Below are 15851 nucleotides of genomic sequence, written 5' to 3' on the forward strand. Positions count from 1 at the left end.
TCGAGGAGTTAGTCTCCACTCCTCCCATCAGGTATTAGTGAGAACCTTTACGGCCGCTGCAGAATAGGCTACAATTTCGTGAGCTGTTGAGTTGGAGGAGGAAAACTACATTCCACCGGCACAATTCCTTCCTGCTCTATATGTTAAGGCGGCGAGAAAGCCGAGATTGGGAGTCTGTTTATATTCTAATTGATTGCATTTTTAAATTAAGAGAATCCTAAGGATGAAAAAAAAGTATCAAATAGATTTCCTACAGATAAAAATATCCTATTGCATGACGTTTCATGAAATGACATTTCTTCTGTAGGTTTTCCAGTGACTTGTCTCCATTCAAGCTGGGACTTCTCAAAATGTCTTACCTTGTCGCAGCTTTTCCACATAGTGGGAAATATTGAAGATCAGTGATACAACCAGAGCCAACCCCAGAAAGGCTACAATTATCCAGACATAAAACTGGCATTCCGAGTTTCCTGGGGGGGAAAAAACAGACATACCTATAATATAATAGCTGCTTACCAATTTGTTTTGAATTGAGTATTCCCACCATGAAAACCATAGTCTTTATTCATAATGAAGAACAAATCCTCTGCCAGGAAATTCATTACCGTTGACGGACAAAGGCTCCTTACAGAATTCAGGTGGGTATTGGTGGGAAGTCCCTGCATTCAGCGTAGACAGACGGAAGCAAGCTTCCCACATTCTCAGTGTTGATGAAATGAAAGACATTTTTAGTCTAGCTGCTAAAATTTGACAACTGGTGACTAATTATAAAAACTTTGGTTTGAAATCAAGAACATCCAAATTATCCAGAATCATAATTTGCCATACTTTCCCCCTTTCTTCTCTTCAGTTATGGAAAACCACCTATCCCTTTCTATAAATCCCAGTAGTATAGGGTACTGTCTGTTGTGATAAAACAGTAATTCTGGCATCATCATAACCTAGTTTTGTCAAGACTGGCCACAAGGTATTTTTCTCGTACTGCTTAGAGACCCATGAGTGGATGCTGGAGAGTCGATTATGCTTCTCTTTGCCCTTGTGAAGAGATTCTTTTTTCATTCCTGAGCCATAGACGGTTTTGTGGGATACTGCCTATCAGTTGCCCCTGATTATTTATGGCAATCTTTACATGCATACGAGTGATTTCTAAGATAATTACCCTGATTTTATGTATCTTGGCCCTCAAGGCACTGTCTAGTTAGGGACGCAGCTGTGTAACGACAAGCAGAAGTGCCATGTGACAGCAGCAGCACAGAGCTTATGTTCCTTCCCAGTCTCAGCTCCCGTAGGACTGCCCCAAATCAGACACCGTGCTCGGCCCTTTCAAAGAAATCTAAACAGCATAATGTTAGATAAATAAACAGAACAGGCAAACCCTTAACAGGAGGGAAATTCGCCTTGTTCCCTATCCTGTCTTTAAACCAGCAAATAAAGAATCCTTAGACCAAAGTGTCCTTTGTGCTGCCCTCTTTTACTTATTTTCTATATCTCACATGTGACGTTTGAATTGTTGTGTTGTTTTGTTTGTTTGTTTGTTTGTTTGTTTGTTTTGAGTACTTACTGACATCAGAGTGTGGTTGTTGAATTGCCCTCAGCGGTCCTGTGTATCAGAGGAGGTCTGTTTGTTTGTTCCTTTCTTTCTTTCTTTCCTTCCTTCCTCCCTTCCTTCCTCTCTCTCTCTTTCTTTCCTTCCTCCCTCCCTCCCTTCCTTACTCCCTCCCTTCCTTCCTTCCTTCTTTTCTTGGCACCATTTACTTTCAACATAGTTAGGTATATAGATGATTATATAGAATATATATGCATTTGTGATATAGACATCTACATATATGCATATAATTTGCATATTGCTTATTTACATATACTTTGCTTTTGTTTGAACTAGTCTGTGGCTCTTTAAACACCAATGAATCTGTCTACTAATATCAGCTACCTCCTCTTTAATTTCATACCGTGTTATTTAGGCGTTCAAAATACCGTATACTCCACAGAGAATAGGACCATTTCTGCCTTCTGCTCTGCAGGGCCAGACATAATACACATGGTTTATAAAGATTTTTAAAGAATTAGTTAATAAATGGGAAAGTTAACTGATAATGGTAGTGAAATGTGTGGTTTTATTTTCTTTTAAGGGAATTTTTATGTTTCATGAAGTATAAGGAAATTGCGAAGAATTGAATAGTCTTTAATTCTCCAATAGACCTACCAATTAATTTGGTTAAAAACACAAAGGTTTAGAAGAGTCTTATTTTTTCATCATGAACATAATCCCATAAATATTTATGAGGATTCTACAACACAGTAATCATTAAATACTTAAAATATACCAGAAATTCTAGGTATTGCATGGTACTGCCTATATTCCTAGAATTATTTCTTTGATTTTTATGTTTATGAAAAAAACACAAGTGCCTGACGAGTATACATTTTAAAAATCCTAGCAAATCCTAGAATAACATGTAAGATTCTCTATTAGAGCATAAATGGGTCACTAATATTATACTAATTAGCCTTTTAAAAAAAACCAACCATGTGTCTAGGGAATTTTTGCCATGTTATTATGTTATTTTTAGCGGCTGCATGGCATTAAACAATGTCTCTGTAGTATAATTCATCTACCCATTTCTCTAAGATGGACATTCTGATTTTTTAAAACGTTTTCTCTTACAAACAATAATGCAACGAACTTCTATTGGACAGGCGTTTTGTGCATATGTGGGCTTATCTGTAGAAAGAGGCTCCTGGGAATGCAATTGCTGGATCGAAGGGAATTTTTAAGGCATGCTCTCAAAGAGAGCTTGTTCCCCATTTCCCATTGATAATAGTCCTTTCAGGTGATTAACGTAACTATAATTGTGAACAAATGGGGCCAGCAAGCTGTCTCACTTGCCGGGTGGGTCTCAGTTTCCCGCTCTGCTATCGCAATATGAAGGTATTAATTTATGCTTTCAATGATCAAACTAATGGTTAAATCCATGAATTCTGTTATTAAAGACTTCTTTTCTTCTTCTTGTATTTGTCACTTATGGACCCACAGTCTAGATGCAGTTCTAGGTTCTTCCACATCTTAAGGCAATTTGAGGGCTCGTACTTTATTTTCTACCGAGATAGATGACAATTATCAGTTCGGGATATTCAGTCTGTCGAGTAGACTCTAATCACTCACGCTCTACAGTCACAGTATTTGGTGACAAATAAATGAACTTTAGTCGCTACACAGAGTCCAGACTTGTTTTATATGTTATCCATGTTCAATATTAAAAACAATTAGTAAACTCAGACTAGCAAAAACAGAAAGCGAAGAATCAACCATAATCTTCTGATCAAGAGACAATCACCGTGAACACCTTGGTTCATATACTTCCAGTTATTTTTCTCTGTGTAGAAATTGTTATGGACAAAAACACAAGATTCAATTATACTGACTATACTGTTATCTACTTTCACTCTAATAACTTATAGTGTGTTTCTTTTCCTATAAATAAAATATGCTTTCATTTCGTTTAGCTGCCCTATATTCCATGGAACGAATTTTCCATAATTTAAACAATCCCTTATTGTTAGACCTTGAAGTTGCTTGTGATTTTTAGTTATATAAGCAATGTTGTGATGAGTATCTGTAGCTAAAACTGTATATCCAACCTGAATTTTTTTGACATAAAAATTCATTTGCTTGATCAAAGGATATACACATCTGAAAGGATTTTGATATAATGATGGCTCAGGTTTTAAAACACAATATTAAGCAGACCCTTTTCAGGTCGGTCTAGCCTCGGTTCCTATTATTTCAATTGGCCCTGACTGTATGTTTATGGCTCTTCTGGTTCATCAGCCGCCATTCCTGGTAGCTACTATCTTTCCACACACTGTCTCATACAGTCCCCTCCTTTGTGATTTTTGGAGGAAGTTGTTCCTTTGTCTTTTCTCTGGAACCTGTGTTGTGGGAAGGTGCTTGCTCCTATCTCTGCCCTAAGCATAGAGAACACCGCACTTTTCTTTTCTTACCATGAACCATTTCCACAAAATGTTACCTTAGGTTTCCTATCTTTTAGGACTTATCTGCTATGCCTGCCCAATATTATACCATGCTCCAATCATTCTGAAGCACTTAAGATTCGCAACAGATACCATACTTACCATTTCATGTCCTTATGTCTCTGTATATTTTCCCCTTTGCCTGAAATGCCTTCCCCTTTAGCTCTTTGACAGATTCCTAGTCATCCTTCAAGACTACTTTTTCTTTGAGGCATTCACTCTGTGCTGCCTATCCCCCACCAAGTGATATCTTTTATGTCTCTCTACATTTCAACACATATTGAAGTAATATTTGTTGAGGTAATCATTTATGTATAAAAATCTCTCTCGGGGCGCCTGGGTGGCACAGCGGTTAAGCGTCTGCCTTCAGCTCAGGGCGTGATCCCGGCGTTATGGGATCGAGCCCCACATCAGGCTCTTCCGCTATGAGCCTGCTTCTTCCTCTCCCACTCCCCCTGCTTGTGTTCCCTCTCTTGCTGGCTGTCTCTATCTCTGTCAAATAAATAAATAAAATCTTTAAAAAAAAAATCTCTCTCTACTTGACTGTGAACTTCTCAAAGGACAGAAAAAAGGTCATATTCATCTTGGTCTTCATACCTCAGTTTCCTCGTTGTACCTATTTTTGTGGGAATTGAGATTTATTAAGAGTATTCCTCACTCATAAGATGTTCAATAAAAGTTAGCTATTCTTCTTCTTCTAAAAATTTTTTATTTGAGCATGGCTGACACACAATGTCACTTTAGTTTCAGATGTACAACATTTCTACGTGTTATGCTATGCTCACCTGAAGTGTAGCTACCTTCTGTCCCCATACAACACTTTTACAATACCATTGACTGTATTTTCTATGTTGTACCTTTTAGTCCAATGACTTATTCAATATATAACTGGAAACTATTGTTATTCTTATTCTTATCTTACTACTAGTAAGACTCCTATTTTTATTTCTGCAAACTATTCAGTACAAAGTAGGTTCTCATTAAACATGTGTCAACTACGTAGAAGATGAGTGGAATGAAGGTGGGTAATGTAATGACTGGGGCCAATAGAAAGGTTCTGAGCACCTATGAGGTCTAAACACACCCACAACCTTGGAAAGACAAGATGAAGATTCTATTACATTTGTCTCTCGTACTATTGAAAAAGGACCTACCTCAGCAGCTAGGGAAGAGATCCCTGTGAGAAAGGGAGTAGCACATGAGGCCACGTAATCTTGGTGTAAGTGCTCATTGACAACATCCTAATTCTTCCTGCCCTGAATCTATACCGAAGAACCTACAGATTATTACATTTTTTTCCAGGAAACTTGATACAAGGAAGTTGGTGCTAACAGCTAATCATCTGATTAAATTTATGGGGTGTCCACCACTGTAAATATAAAATTTTATTTTCTTGTTTAAAAATCAGTCTTTGGAGAGTTTGGTTAGGGTCAGTGAAATCTTTGGCAAGAGGAATTTAGAAAATACTACTAGTTGAGGTAAGCTGTATGAGTCAGATGCAACCCTAGGAAATCTACGCCTGTGTAAACCTGGGATGTTAATGATGTAAGAGTCATTATATCCACGATAACTTTCAGAGACATGAAGTGGCATGTGCTGTCACTCTCTTCAGTTTTTACCTTAAAGACCAATGTCTTTATTTTTGCTTATTAAATGTGTACTCTCCTACTATGAGAAGAGAAAAATAAGGGTTTTCCTATATGCTGATAACATGGTTATCATAAATCAAGAGTGGCCTCATGAAATAATTGTTCTTTCTGGTTATTGTTAGAGAAAGAATGGATAATGTGTAGCTACTTAAAATTATTGTTTTAGCAAATATCCATTATTTTTTTCAGCCTAGTAATTATATCACCATAATATGGTATAATACAGTATAGCTTACTCAAGAATGCATATTACAGCTAATTTTTTATAGAGTTGGCCAGAAAGTTGCTTTGTTTCCAATGAAGCATTTGATAAATGTATTAATGATTTACCTTTGGCCAAATTGGGTGACTTGTAATCTTACATTAGAAGTAGTTGAATCTAATTTTCCCAAAGAAGACATACAGATGGCCAACAGACACATGAAAAGATGCTCAACATCACTCATCATCAGGGAAATACAAATCAAACCACAGTGAGATATCACCTCACACCTGTCAGAAGAACTAAAATTAACAACACAGGAAACAACAGATGTTGGCAAGGATGTGGAGAAAAGGGAACCCTTTTACACTGTTGGTAGGAATGCAAGCTGGTACAGCCACTCTGGAAAATAGTATGGAGGTTCCTCAAAAAGTTGAAAATAGAGCTACCAGCAATTGCACTACTAGGTATTTACCCAGAAGATACAAAAATAGTAATTCAAAGGGTACATGTACCCCGATGTTTATAACAGCATCGTCAACAATAGCCAAATTATGGAAAGAGCCTAAATTTCCATCAAGTGATGAATGGATAAAGAAGAGGTGGTATTTTATTTATATATAAATATATATCTATATAAATTTATATTTAAATATATATCTTTATAAATTTATATAAATATATAAATTTATATATATATATGGAACTTATCCTTGAGAGAAGTAACAATTTACTTCGTACTTAGTGTTTTTTTTCTTTCTAGTTCTCATAGCATCTAGTATTTAGTATATATTCAATAAATAGTTGTGGCCTGGGTAAATAAAATAGAGCACTGTATAAAAAGGCATACTTCAAGGCAAAACCCCTCATCTTATTTTTGTAATTACACTGATTCTAGCTATAAAATATCCTATCATTTGCACAAATTATATTTCAATTAGAAGTTTCCCTTTATCCTTTTTAATTAAAAGGAGCACTAAAAAAGTTGTATCAGTCCATTAATTGGGACAAGAAGATAATTTGCTCTCAACTACAAGGAAACAACCAAATCAATGGCATGAGCCTACATTTTACATAAAGGCCTGAAGGAAAGTCCTAGTAATTTTCATGAAATATGTTAACAACGGTAAGGCAAGAACTTAGACCACACTGTGCATTCTTCTAGGGCTCGGTTTTGCCATTTACTGTAACAATAAATTGGTTTCACATAACCAACTGGAGGCCTTTGAAAACACAGGCCAAATTCTAAAGTGTGGGGTTGGTTTAGCATGGTCTCTGGTTTTCCTCTGATTTCAGGAGTCTCCAACTCCCATCTGACCTCCTTCTGTTTTCCAAGATTTTTTCCTTGTGTAATGTGATACGAGTTTTAAACAGGAAGGTTTTCATTGGGAAGCTTTGTATTTCATGACATTCTTGATAGCTTTCATAATTTTTTAAAAAAGATTTTATTTTTAAGTAATCCCTACACCCAACATGGGGTTGAACTCGCGACCCTGAGATCAAGAGTCACATGCTGCACCGACCGAGCCAGCTGGGTGCCTCAGCTTTCCTAATTTTTAATGCCCCCATTCTGAAAAACAAAAAACTTACACAGATGAGAAAAACAAAAAGGTAGAGATTTTCAACTTGAATGACAGATCTATGTAAGTGTACACACACACACACACACACACACACACACGCTTTCACACCTCCATTCACCCAGTTATTTCCCATATACAGTATGAGTATCTCCAGACCCATGTGGGTATCTATTCAGCATAGATAATTCTTCTTATGCTATTAGATGCACAAAGTGCTCAAAAGTTCTTGCCCAACTAATGTAATCTTTAGTATCATTATTCCATAATTGTAATTACTTTCGCTTAAAAAGCTTTTATCAATTTAAAAAAAACTCCCACACAATTTGAATTTAGCTCTTCACACTGTTAAAAAGCCAAAGGCCTCAAGAAGTTATTAGTGAGGCAACGACAGCTAGGAAAACCATGATTTAAGTTTCTGTCTAGCTTTCAACTGCCAGGGGCTAATCGTAGTAGCTTTAATTCTAAGACCTCTGACTCCTTTAATGCCGACAGTACTTGGCAGGCACTGTATCTGGAATTCACATTTGCATGTGCTCTGGAGGGAAACCAGCTAAGCAAATATATCGTTTTTCTGCTGATGGGTTTGATTCATACAGAAGCCTTCGCTTAACTAACAATAGAAAAGCAATACATATAATCCCTTAATTGTTTTTTCCTTCAGGGAGTCTGTAACCGAGACAATTGTATGAGTTTATAGTATAGAGCATATGACTCTTCATGATGGTTTCTCTTCCTTGGCTTGCAAATTCTGTCGGAGCACTGACCATCTCCTTGTTGCTTTCCATGAATATGTATATCTACTTTAGGCGCCCCAGAAAGTTCAAAGAAAAAGTTCTGATATAGCAATCCCCATGGATCCTATGCAGAAGAGTTTTTCTTACTGTGGTGACAGCTTGGTGGAAGTAGGTGCGTTCTTGTTGACTCTTTGTAGCACGTTGTCAGTATCCGCACAGCCCCCCACCCCACCACTATCCATCGCCATCACCCAATAAAAGGCATTGGAGTCATAGATAGAAGCGGTGGAAGGAATTCTCAAATCCACTCCCAGGCTTTTGAGTAAATAAGATATTGTTTTAAATGCAGAATTTGATATCTGCCAACCTTAAATAAGGGTCTGTTATGAACAGAGGATAATTTGAATGGATGGTGTATGTTGGGGAAGGACGGTGATGGGGAGAGGGGCTGCAGCAGTATGGGGCACTGGAATGTCTGCTTCAAAGTGCAGAGGAAGAGTGAGTGCAGGCACTTCGTAGCTGTGTGACTCTTTGCGTCTCACTGAACCTCACTAAGCCAGTTGTAAAGCTGGAGTTCAGATCCCCATCTGTGTGACATCTTTCTAGTACCTCATAGTTGCTCTTAACCAACACTTAACTGAATTTGTTAAAGGGAACAAACATGTGGAGGGAGGTGGGGGGAGATTTTAAGACAGTATGTTATAATTCCCCCAGTACTGGACTACTTGTCACTTTTATAATTAAACTTTAACTGGGATTGGTCAACTTGAGAAATCCTACTGGGATTTCACTTCGGTGCTGCCCAAATCCCTGCCGTTGCCGAGCCTTTCCTTATCTGTGTTTGCCACTCCCATTTTATAGATGCACTTATTGTTTTCTGTTGGAGAAGCACCTTGGCGAGATCCTCCTAGGCTGTCTTGGGTGTGCGGGAAATCTTCATCCGACAGAATTTTAACTACTGTGTTTCTTTATTGTTTTAAGAAGGAAGGCCTGTTACGTTTTTTCTCTCTTCTTTCTAGTTCTGGAAAACTGAGAGAATGAAATAAAATTCAAAATGCCTGGAACTGTGACCAGTAATCATGTTCACAATCTTTCCTGGATTGACTTTCCTTAAAATCACTGCCCACATTACCTAAATGAAATGATGAAACACATTGTGTTTGACCCATCTTTAATTTAAAGAACACCTAAGTTTAAAAGATGATTCATAAATTAGTCCTACCTCATCTCTAAAGGAAGGACTCATGGTTCTCGGAAAGGTGATTGAGGCTCAAGAGAAGAGAAAACAGTAAAGACAATGAAAATCCTTTCTTTTTTTTTTTTTTTTTTTTGGAAAACAACAATGTGTGACTAGGTTGCGGGTCACTCTGTAAACTAAATTAACGGTAGCTCACAGGAGTTGTTCTCACCAGTTGATTCTGCTGATATTGATTGCACGCAGAAACACGGTAGGAATTATGATATTGGCCCATTTACTGATGCAGTGAGCACAAGGCATTTAGGCAGGAGAAAAGGAAAGACTTGGGTTTTTCTTTTCTTATGTTGCTTTACTTAACTAGGAATAATTTCGCTTTTTCACACTAATTTTCTTTTTAACTTCACCTGTCTAAATGTAAAAAATACTATTGTCTCTCACATTAAAGTTTTTTCCCCTCCTTTTAAGATCTATGAGTCTTTAACGGCAAACGTGATATTTTTATCTCTCCTGTGGCCTTGTAGAAGGTCTCAACTGACACTAGAGGAACTCTTGTATTACCTCTCAAGGGAACATCTAAACTACAAAATGGTATGGAAGAAATTTTATCATAACTCTCATAAAATTAGAATTAATTAATCCCAGAAATAGTTGAATGTCTATTCACTGCCTTTGGCCTTCCCACCCTTCCGGAGTTCCCCAACACCACCAGCTCATGGCAACTGTTCATAATATTGCCATGTCTAGTTTTTGCAGGGCCCTAGCAAAACTAGAACCGTTGTTTTTGTTCTTTGCTAATTTATGAACCTGGAAAAATTAAAGACAGGTATGCAAATCATATGTCAGGCTTATGTTCCCTGTGTGGTTAATCCAATCAATTCACTTAAAATCCAACAAACAAAATACTGGGAAACAAATTCACAGAAATTATATATAATATCTCACACAAGTTGATATTAAAAGTACTATAAACACAATAAGCAAAAGATAGAATCAGACAATGTGCAAATTGTATGATAAACAGTTTAAAAACCCATGCAACAATGTGCGGCTTCATTATAATCAAAGTAATGCATTATCAACAATGGGCTAGCATATTGCGCTTTTATTGGTAAAGATTTTTTTAGGTGGTACCAGCCTGTTCAGGAGAAACACGCTAGGATGAGAGTGGACTGACATTACTCTTGGAAAAGCAACTTGATAATAATGAGATTTATAGTGTGCATAACCTCTTAGTAATGCCAATTCTAGAAATTTTTCCCAAGAAAATAACCCTTACTATGGGAAAAGTATAGAGATGTTCATCTTTCTGTCATTTGAAATATAATACACTGGATACAACATAAATGTCCAACAATAAGGAAATAGGTAAGGAAACTATAAATAACCCAATGGATGTCATTGTCTACATTCATCCAAAGTGATTAGGCAGAAGTTATCATAAAAAGGGAAATACTTATTTTCTAATGTTAGCAAAAATCTGGATACAGGATTTTATGTTCATTATTATTTCAGGTATGAAAAGCAAACCAAGTAGAATGTATTGAAATAAAAGTAGGAAGGAAATACAACATAATATCTTGTGTTTTTTTAGGGTGATGGGAATTATTTAAATTTTTTTCTTTTTATATATCAGTCCTCCTACTTTGTATAGAATGTGCCTTTTCTTTTACAACAAAAAGATGTTTATTAAAGAAATAAAATGTACATAAAACATTAAAAGAGGAATGAACCATCAACGTGGAACAGACACTTGGTTAATTGAGGGGATTCAAGCCTTGTGATCCATGCCACGGAGATCGAATTTTCACTGGCCTCTGCAGAGTAATCATCTCTCTGATATCGACAATTGCATTAATATCTGGGATATCATACAATTCCTAAACTCAAAGGAATTAGAATGTGGTTACTACTAACCTGCTTTATAACTACACTAAAGAAGAATACGCAAAATCAAGAAAAGTCTCTTTAAAAATAACCAATACTGTAAATGGCATCATTATCAGTGAACACTTACTAAACAGCTACAGCTAGCTTTATCTTACGAAACTTCCCATTTTTTTCTTTTAAGAGAGAACAATCACCTTATACTCATTATTTCAAAGTATGTTCTAAATCGTAATAAAGGTTATCTCACATTTTTAAAATAGTATGTAAACTAATTTACTTCCTAAATCTTAAGTGGTTTTTTGTTGTTGTTGTTGTTTTGGTTTTTTTTTTTTTTTTTGGTTGGAGATGTGGAAATCATTTGGTGAATTTTAAGGCATAGGAATAGAACAAAAGAATTAAAAATGCCACTTACCTGACATGCTTCCTCTGTCAGAGAAATCCTTATGTAGCCATAAGGCAAATATATGGATTAAAACTGCCCCCACAAACTTCTCTTTTTCTAAGTAAAGTTGCTCGGGTACTTTAGAAGCAGGGTGCCAGTAAAACGTGTCGTTACCCGTACCTCAGTTTTCTCTCTTCTGTGTCTTGAAATCTTTTGTGTCTACTTTGTTCAGTTACAAACAGGAAATGTGGTGATGGAGGCTTCTAGAGTTTTGATCTGAAACCAGTACACTCTTACATTTTTGCGTTACGTGAGAAGAAAAATCCCACAAGCCTCTGTACTCTGGTATTCAGATTTTTACCAATACCTGAATCTAATTTAAAAATAATAACGAAAGTAAAGTATGAATTAGCCCAGGAGGGATCTCCCATCCCCCTGGAGAGAATCCAGGATCTCCTTACAAGCAAGTTCACATGGAAACAAACTAAAATATATTAAGCTGGGGAGGAAACAGTGAGAAGCCCGCAGGTGTGCTCAGCTGTTGGTTGTGTTTTCCTTGCGGCACAATGCAGGAAAGGGGATTGATGCTTTTGGAACTCTGCTATGTATCAGGTGTCTTCTTGACCTGGTCCCCTTGGGGGACTCGGTGGCTGCCTCCTTTCCCGGCAGCTCTCACTGCAGCCAATGCGAGGCCGTCTGTCCAATCTAGGGCCACTTGGCAAAGAGCTCCAGCGCTCAATGCACACTCCAGTGTCTCAGTAACCAGAGGTTCCTAAATGTTAGGAACATGTGCCTGAGAATGCTATGCGGCACTGTTTGACACGCATATTCCTGAGCCCTGCTGAATCCGAATATTTGGAGCAGAGTCCAGGAATCTGCATTTTTCACAAGTGCCCCTGGTTATTTTAAAATATAAGTGTTCTCGATCTTGCTGTGAAAAACTCATGTATATGTCAGTGGTAGAGTTTATTTTTAGCATTAGTCAGATAAAGATCTGGGCGGTATCTGTGTATACGGTTTGGACGTGCTCGTGTACACACATCTGCTGCGTATTGTGTGCCGATGGATATTTGATTACGGATTCCACCAGTTTTCTTTAGTTATAGAGCAATGACAAACCTGAGTCCGGCTTCCTACAGAAGGGGATGCACATAAACTTGAAGAACTTCAACTTTAGGGAAAACTTAAAAATGAGACTTTTGATGCACAGACTCAGAATAAAAATATTAAATGCCTTGCAGGATATCCTCCTCTTGCTGACTTCTCTAAGATTCTTGGGGCAGGCAGAGTAATGATCTTATCCATCATGAAAACCCCAGCGTCTACACTAATGCCTGGCACGCTGTAGGTCTCAAGAAATAGTCTCACAGTGATCAAAAAAATAAAACAATGTTAATCTTCTGCTTTCTCTTTGCTCCATTATAGAAAACAACTTCCTAGTAGCCAAAATACAGTGCTTCTTTATTCTTTGAATGAAGTTGACTAAACACTAATAGATTTTTCCACTTCAATCGCTTTCCCCCCAAATATTTCTTGTGAATCATTGAATCAGAATCTATAAAACGGGAAGAGACCATGGAGATTCCCTAATCTTCTAAAAAGGCATTTTCATAATACATTTCATAGAATACTAGGCCATAAAGGAAATTTGGGGATAAATGCTCCATCAACAGATATATTTGGAAAAACTATTATTTTCACCTTCATGGATGCATATAAGTATATTAAAAGCTTAGGTAAGTCCTGCAAAAAGTAAACCTGAATAACTATTTTAACAGAGCTTTTCCTAAACCTATTTGGCCAGGGAACTTTTTGTTCAGCACCATCCGTTAGCAGGGTAACAGGTTGGAGGAAGCAGGCCTGGAGCTCAAGGGAATAGAAGTCTCAGGTGCACGTAGGGACCAGAGGACAGCAAAGAATTAGAAGGATCCATCCAGCAATTAGGTAGGACACAGGAATGGAGATCTATTCAGGAGGAGAGGGCCCAGCTGTGGGGCAGTTGTGAGGGGTTGAGCTTTGGACCTAAAAAGGATACCTAGCAAGGAAAATAGAAGCCCCGGGCTTAAAAGGAAACCACATAGATTGCCTAAGTGGGACCATGGAACCATGAAACATGGGCAATGTAGAGGCCTGTTTATATCGGCTGGGGCCTACAGAGGACATGGGAGAGAGAAGGGGTCTCAGGACTGCAGATTTCTGTGCAGGCATCCCCTGTTTGAGCGAAAATAGTGGAGAGGATGGGGAAAGAAGGAACAAGGATGCCCTGGTTGATCCATAGAAACAAGGGTTTTCAGTGGTTGGCTTTGGTTACGGAGAAGGTCAGCTTTAGTGAGAATAATTCAGGTGAAAATGCAGGAATCCTATTGTTAGCCCAAGATATGTATGTTTCAGGACAGCCCAACAGGGACATAGACTCAAACCAAGTGAACCAATTGGGCCAGTGCCCAAAGCTACCCGAGGGCTTCCCTGCGTCAGGTCTGTGTGACACGTAGCAGTCTGCAGAAATCCGGGGAAGGCAAGAGCAGAGGAGACAGGCAGGGACCGAGAAAGGGTATATGCTACTCCTTTAGGTCAGGAAGGTGGCCTGTGGTTTGTGCTGAATGATTACTTAATGGCTTCACTCACTTACTGAACATGACGCATGATCGGCATTTCGAAAATGGTAAAACTTCGGCTGAGAGGTCTGAACCACTTCACAATTTCTAATTATTATAATACTTTTGAAAAGTGAGCTGCATGACAATGTTCCCCATTCTGTAGATTTAGAAAATAGAGATAGAGCAAGATTGTCCAAGGTCACACAGAAAGTCTGCACCCGTGCCCTGGAGAGCTCCACATACGTTTGAAATTTGCCAGGGGGAGAAAAAAAATAGCTTTTCATTAAATATAGGTGGCTGGGCACATGGAGACATTATCAGAATATAAAAAAGCCTATGGATTTATTTTTGTTATGAAATACACTAGTGAGTACAGTTGGGGATTTGAATGACGGCTTCGTGAGTCATGTTCAAAATAATAAATAAACATGAGTCTTCTGTAGTACTTTTTAATGAGTTGAGTTATCAAAATGAAGTTTAGCAGATGGCTGGACTAAGCAGATCTGTGCTGACAAGCCTGAAGCCGTTAAAGATATAGGAAATTTGGGGGAAGGTGTGTGGTTCTGATGGACACCTGTCAAGAAATGAGAATTTTAAGGCCAACAAACTTGAGGCTTTGTTGCTAAAAGAAAATGAAAAGTATAACAAAATGGCAGCCGCCATGCCAAGCTTCCACACTCAGAAAAATGGGTCATAGTTTATAGAAAGAAGCCCAATTTTCAAGTCTCTTTTTTGATGGTCATCTCTTATTTTTATTTTAATCCTTATCACCATAGTATATTTATTTATATCTGTATATATCACACAAATATATATACGACATACACATATATATAAATATGTATTGTAAAGTTCAAGGGGTTTCATAGCATTAACAGTAGTTACTGGGGTTACCTTAAGCTTTGGCTTTACACTTTATAAATTTGTCCATTGTTTAAATTATTTTCAATAACATGCACTAAATAAAATAGTTGGAATAAAAGATGCCTCATTATTTTTTTTAAAGATTGTATTTATTTATTCCAGGGAGTGGGGGAAGGAGCAGACTCCACATTGAGCGTGGAGCCCGATGCAGGGCTTGATCTCAGGACCCTGAGCAAGAGTCAGACACTTAACTGACTGAGCCACCCAGGCACCAAAGATGCCTCCTTATTTTAAAGGATCTTTGGAGTACCTTTGTTTTATAGAAGCAGAACTGATCTGTGTGTGATTTTTCTTTATTCTGGTAAATCATTCTTTAGTAAGACCGAAGCGGGTATGCAAACAACTTTATGAAAGACAGGAGGGGAGGGACCCTGTGCTTCCAATTATGTGATTTTAAAATAGGAAATTATTCAAAATTAATTATGGTGTTACAATTACATCTGATTAGACTATATTGATGATTCATATTTTCATTGAGTTTATGCCACAAGATCCTCCAGAAGACATAATTATTCAGGTAGAAAAGAAAAAGCAAGTTAAAAGTAATAGAACAATGCATGGATTTGGCATAAGATTCTCAGCTCTTTTTATTATACTTATTATAACTTTTTAGGATCAGAAGTCTTGGAAAATCAAATACTAAAATAAAAGAGTAGGTAAAAT

General features: G+C 37.5%; 1 protein-coding gene across 1 annotated transcript in view; it reads right to left on the bottom strand.

Annotated features, from left to right (window-relative positions):
* TRAT1 (T cell receptor associated transmembrane adaptor 1) overlaps nucleotides 1-11922 on the bottom strand; it is a 33145-nt gene extending 21223 nt beyond the window's left edge. The window contains exons 1-2 of the mRNA XM_045785240.2: nucleotides 11698-11922; nucleotides 360-470 (exon numbers count right to left, since the gene is read on the bottom strand). Coding sequence (XP_045641196.1) covers nucleotides 360-470; nucleotides 11698-11704 — 118 coding nt within the window. The 5' untranslated portion in view covers nucleotides 11705-11922. The remainder of the gene's footprint in view (nucleotides 1-359; nucleotides 471-11697) is intronic.
* Nucleotides 11923-15851: the final 3929 nt, after the last annotated feature.

Source organism: Ursus americanus, chromosome 4 (assembly GCF_024610735.1).
Source record: "Ursus americanus isolate L20-20 chromosome 4, mUrsAme1.1.p, whole genome shotgun sequence".
Lineage (NCBI taxonomy): Eukaryota > Metazoa > Chordata > Mammalia > Carnivora > Ursidae > Ursus > Ursus americanus.